The 5,441-nt window shown below is 46.5% G+C and overlaps 1 protein-coding gene across 1 annotated transcript in view; it reads right to left on the bottom strand.

Moving 5' to 3' along the window:
- The window catches only part of LOC102762433 (acyl-coenzyme A synthetase ACSM1, mitochondrial), a gene marked incomplete at its 5' end in the record, with an annotated part of 39,036 nt that overhangs the window by 23,345 nt on the left and 10,250 nt on the right, over window positions 1–5,441 (bottom strand). The window contains one exon of the mRNA XM_006758658.2: window positions 3–203. Within this exon, the coding sequence (XP_006758721.1) occupies window positions 3–203 (201 nt within the window). The remainder of the gene's footprint in view (window positions 1–2; window positions 204–5,441) is intronic.

Below are 5,441 nucleotides of genomic sequence, written 5' to 3'. Positions count from 1 at the left end.
ACGGGGGCAGATGGTGGATGAAGACAGTAGACCCTGCTGTCCATGGTTCAATCATGGTCTCCACAGTAGCCATAATCCAGCCTGGATCTGACAGGCACCACACGAAATCAGAGGTCTTCAGCTGCAGTACTTCCCTGCTGACTCCAAAATACAGTGGCCTCAGCTTTGTAACCATAGGAGGATGTGACCGAGGGCTTGGGAATCTGGTTCTCAGACAGCGAGCACCTGTCTCACTCTCAAGTCATGTGGTTTGTGTGGGGCTCAGGACTCACTCCCACCCCAGTCCCAAAGGCACGCCAATCGGATTTCCTAGGCACATGCCACTTCAACTGGTTCAATCCTAATGATCCTTAAGGCTGGGGATACTGGGATGAAGTCTGTTGCTCTTTTTCTGGATTAGCATCTGTTATTGGTAGTTTGGGGCAATGCTGGCAGCCATTGGGGACAATAAGGGAGGGGCCTTTCTGAGAACAGCATCAAAACCTAACAGAAACAGCCCTACCCAATTTGACTCAGTGTTTAGAACATTGGACTGAAGGGTCTTGGGTTTGATTCTGGTCAAGGGCATGTACCTCAGTTGCAGGCAGCCCTGGTTGGGGTGCGTGTGGAAGACAACAATTGATGTGTCTCTCTTACATCAATGTTTCTCTCTGTGTCTCTCCCCCTCCCACACTCTCTAAAAATCAATGAAAAACAAATATCCTCATGTGAGGATTAACTAATAAATAATAAACAAACAGGGGGTGGGGTAGGCTTGAAGGAGGGAATGGGGGAAAAGGGGAACATATGTAATACTTTGAACAATAGACATTTAATATTTAAACACACACACACACAACAGAAACAGCTGGTAGATGGAAAGACAGAAAATTGAATCCAGGGGCTACTCAACTGGGTCTGAAGCATTTCTCCACCCTGCCCTTACTGCTTCTGAAGGAACTCTGTGTGCATAACTCCTTGAGAAAAACTCAACTCTCCCATGAGGAGCTGTGGCTTTGAAGAGCTCTTCTATTACTAGGGCGGGGCCTGGAGAGCCATTCACACTCCCTGTTCCCATCTCTCTGAGGGCTGTGGCACACCCACAGGAAATTACATACCAGGGACCTCTGTTCTGAGCTTCAGACGCAACTGCCCACTGAGCATCTCTTCTGGGACGTCTCTCAGCATCTCACACCCACAGCATCCTAATCTCTCCTGCCTCCTGGGACTAATTCTTCTCCAGTGCTCTCTGTGTTTCAGTGAATATCATCACTGCCCAAGCTCAAAACCTGGGAGTCCACCTTGACTCTCCAGCCCCTCTTAGCTCCCACATCTAGCGAGCACACCCTCCAATTCTAGCTCCAAAATTCTCAGCCTTCTTAACTTCCTCATGTCCCCAGCACCTTGTCCAAGCCACCACCATCTTGCACCTAAATTATTCTAAGACTCTCTAACAGGTCTTTCTAAATCTATTCTTTTTCCAAGCCATTCTCCACCCTGCAGGACAGTGATCTTTTCAAAATACAAATTGGATTAGATCTCTCCCTTGTTAACAACCTCTCGATACCGCCCATTGTTTTCCCAATAAGCTCAATATCTACACCAAAGTCCCCATGGCCCTGTGTGTTCTGGGCCCCACTCACTCTCTCAGCTCCTCCCCTCTGTGCCTCCCTGACATGCTGAGCAGCAGCTCCTCTCAAATCTCTTTGAATGCTACTTTAAAAAATATATTTTTATTGATTTCAGAGAGGAAGGCACTGGGAAAGAGAGATAGAAACATCAATGGTGAAGAGAATCATTGATTGCCTCCTGCATGCCCCACACCATGGATGGATCCCGCAACCTGGGCACATGCCCTGACCTGCCATTGAGCCATGACCTCCTGGTTCATAGGTGGATGCTCAATCACTGAGCCATGCTGGCTGGGCTATGAATGCTACCTTTTATATCTTTGCACCTTTGCTTGTGTTATTCTGACTACTCAGAATACTCTCCCCTTCTTTCCACCCCCATTCCTCCAGGGTTTTGCTGATCAATTAATATCATCAGCACAGATACCCAGTGTCCACAAGACACCTTCTCTGTCCCCTACTCTGCTTAATAAGATACAAAATACATAGAACTTTGCTGGGGCTGACCAGAAGACCCTAAGAGACGGATGAACACATTGCTTTGACACACATATCTGTGAAAGAGAAGGCTAAGGGGCTTGTTCAGCTTTAGGAACCAAAAGAGCCCGAAATGCCTGCCCTGTTAGCCTTTTATTGTAACAACGGCTTGAACTAAATTTAACCTCTAGATACAATCAACAGGGTAAATATCCTTGAGAATGTACCTGCTTCTTCAAGGTCAGGTCTTAAAGACTAAACATAGAGATTCCAACAAAACACCCAGGGGATCAGACTTGTTTGGAAAAGTCAAGGTAAGGGCTGCCATCTTTGGCAAGGTCCCCCCAGATGCCCCCAACCTTTTGGAGAATCCTCCTTACAGAATCCTCCAACCAAGGCCCATAATTCCCCACAAAACATGGTCTGGTCTGAATATTACTAGTTGGGGAGGAGGAAGTAGGAGGGAAACGATGTTTGGTTTAATATTGGTTACATGGTTAACCCAAGGCTATGTCTTCAGCCTTTACAATTATTTATTTTAGGTTAAGGCAGTGGGCTTGGTTCCAGGGATTACTTGCCCCTAATGGTTCATGACTGAGAAACTCCATCTCTGTATCTGTACAGATCACAAAGCTAGAACCTTCTGTCCTCCTCCCACCAAACCTGGAACCAGTGACAAAGACACATGGCTTGTCATTTGCCCCAACCTTTTGGAGAACCCTCCTTACAGACTTGCCAACCAAGGCCCATACTTCCCCACAAAACATGGTCTGGTCTGAATATTACTAGTTGGGGAGGAGGAAGTAGGAGGGAAACGATGTTTGGTTTAATATTGGTTACATGGTTAACCCAAGGCTATGTCTTCAGCCTTTACAATTATTTATTTTAGGTTAAAGGCAGTGGCTTGGTTCCAGGTATTACTTGCCCCTAATGGTTCATGACTGAGAAACTCCATCTCTGTATCTGTACAGATCACAAAGCTAGAACCTTCTGTCCTCCTCCCACCAAACCTGGAACCAGTGACAAAGACACATGGCTTGTCATTTGTGCAGCTTGCAGAATGCCTGCTGCCTCCACCCACGTTCCCTCCACACCTGTGAAGGTGCTCTGTATAGATTTTAGAGAGAGGAAGGGAGAGAGAGAGAGAGAGAGAGAGAGAGAGAGAGAGACAGAGACAGAGAAACATGGATTTACTGTTCCACTTATTTATGCATTCATTGGGGGATGCTTGTATGTGTCCTGACCAGGGGTCAAACCCAGAACCTTAGCACTCTAACCAACTGAGTTCCTGGCCAGTGCAGAAACTGGGGTTTTGCAACACTGGAGGAAGAACTGATCTCCAGGTCTGAAGCATCAAACAGAAGTTTATGGGTGACTTGGGTAAGAGGACTGACATTTCTTCATTTAAAAAAATGGGAAAACACAGCCAATTATTTTATAATTTAACAAACATTGAAATGGAACTTCCTGTTTCCGAAAATGCTCTAAATGACTTACAAATAAGAGCTCATTCAGCCTTCAGAGCAATCCTAAGAGGTGCCTATCCCCAGCTTCTCATGCTTCCTTTGTAGATGAGGAAACTGGTGCTCAGAGAGGTTAGGAAACTTGCCTGAAGACATACAGCCAGCAATTGGCAGAGCCAGGGTTCAGACCCAGTGTGATGTATAGACTGTCCTCTTACTCACACTGCTAAGCTTCCTTTCACACAAACTAACTTTACAGGAATTTCACCCCATAACCTTGGTGATAAGAGGTGGGGAAGAGAGAGTGAGGGAGAGGGAGAGTGAAAGAAATATATGTGTCCATCTGGTGTATGCTCGAGCCTGCAGAGGAAAACTGCAGGCCACTCAGTGGACCTTGATTCCTGGGAGTTTCTACACTCAGTCTCCTGGGCCTGTGATGATAGGCGCCTGGGATGATTGGACGTGACCAATAAGCTTTCTGTGTTGTTCAAATAAACTGCAGATCATCCAAGCGCTGGAGGGAACACTGGCTCTTGTTGATATATGGTACCATTGTGACTCTGGGCAACTTAAGGGATTTTTAAACAGTATTATTTATTTGGGTTTTTATTAACCCTCTGCCTTCATTTGTTTATTGAAATTATAAAAGAAAGTTTATCTAGAAAACCACAGAGGTAGTAGAAGTGAGCCAGCTTGGCTGCACTGGCTCAGGAAACAAGTTCCAGGCAGAAGAAAGGCCCTTGGTTTTGAGGAGAGAGAAAGGCAAAGGTAGTGCCAGGGGAAGGTGAGGGCGTGCTCTCTGGAGGGAGAGCCCAACTCCAGATCCTAGAGTCCAACACAAGGTGTGACGTCAGTGAAGTGTTTGCCTTTTGGGGTTGAATAACATTTTACTTTAAAAATAGAAATGTTACTTCACGAAAACAAAGCCAATGCAACTTACATGTTATAAACCAATGTTAGCTCGGAAAAATAAAAGAGACAAAGAAAAGAAACCCAGCGAGGTTTGAGCTGTGGGTGGAACAGGAGGCTCAGTGGAACTAACCTCACAGGTGATCTGATCATAAATTCCTGACGGGGCAGGGCATGGTGGGATCCAAGCCCCTGACACATAACTTCTCTGGTGAAAGGTTTACCTTTGCCTTAAGCAAGCCTGTCCATTGTTCTTGTGCAGGTAGGATAACACGCCCTTGAAATACAGAAAGTGATATCCCTTGAAGGGGGTGGTACCCCACAAGAGAGCACTTAATCTTAACTGTCCTGTCATCCCACCCCCACCTGGCTTTCTACACCTTCCTGTAACCTTTCTTGCGTCCCCTCCTGAATGTCAAATGCATGAAAGAAGCTACAAAATGGTTTTCCTCCAGAGCATTTCAAATCTTGCTCCCCAGCATATGTTGTCTGTTTGGCTCAAATAAACTCATAAAAATTTTCTACAGGTCCGGAAGTTTCTCAGGTCGACTGTGTAAAAAACCCCTGAAGGCTCACATAATTAAAGGATTGGAGGTGGAGGGTCTTTCTGACCTCCCCACATTTCCCTAACTTTCTAAGGGCACCCAGCACCTGGGAGATGTTTGCCTCCAAAACCCTCTGCCAGTCACAGCCTCATTTTTTCTTGCAGTCTCAACTTTCACCTCAAAGATCCATTTTAACCTCTTATCCAAAGTATCCGTACTTTTATTTATATTTATATATGAACTAGAGGCCCGGTGCACAGAAATTTGTGCACTCGGGGGGGGAGGGGGGTCCCTCAGCCCAGCCTGTGCCCTCTTGCAGTCTGGGACCCCTTGGGAGATAACGCCCTGTGGCTTAGACCCAGCTCCCGGGTGGCAGAGGGCAGGCCCAATCCCTAGGTGCAGCCCCTGGTCGGGCTCAGAGCAGGGCTGATTGGGGA

This window comes from Myotis davidii, unplaced genomic scaffold (genome assembly GCF_000327345.1).
Source record: "Myotis davidii unplaced genomic scaffold, ASM32734v1 scaffold1535, whole genome shotgun sequence".
In the NCBI taxonomy this organism is placed as follows: Eukaryota; Metazoa; Chordata; class Mammalia; order Chiroptera; family Vespertilionidae; genus Myotis; species Myotis davidii.
Note: the sequence above shows the minus strand (reverse complement) of the source record. Positions and strands in the feature narration are given on the sequence as shown.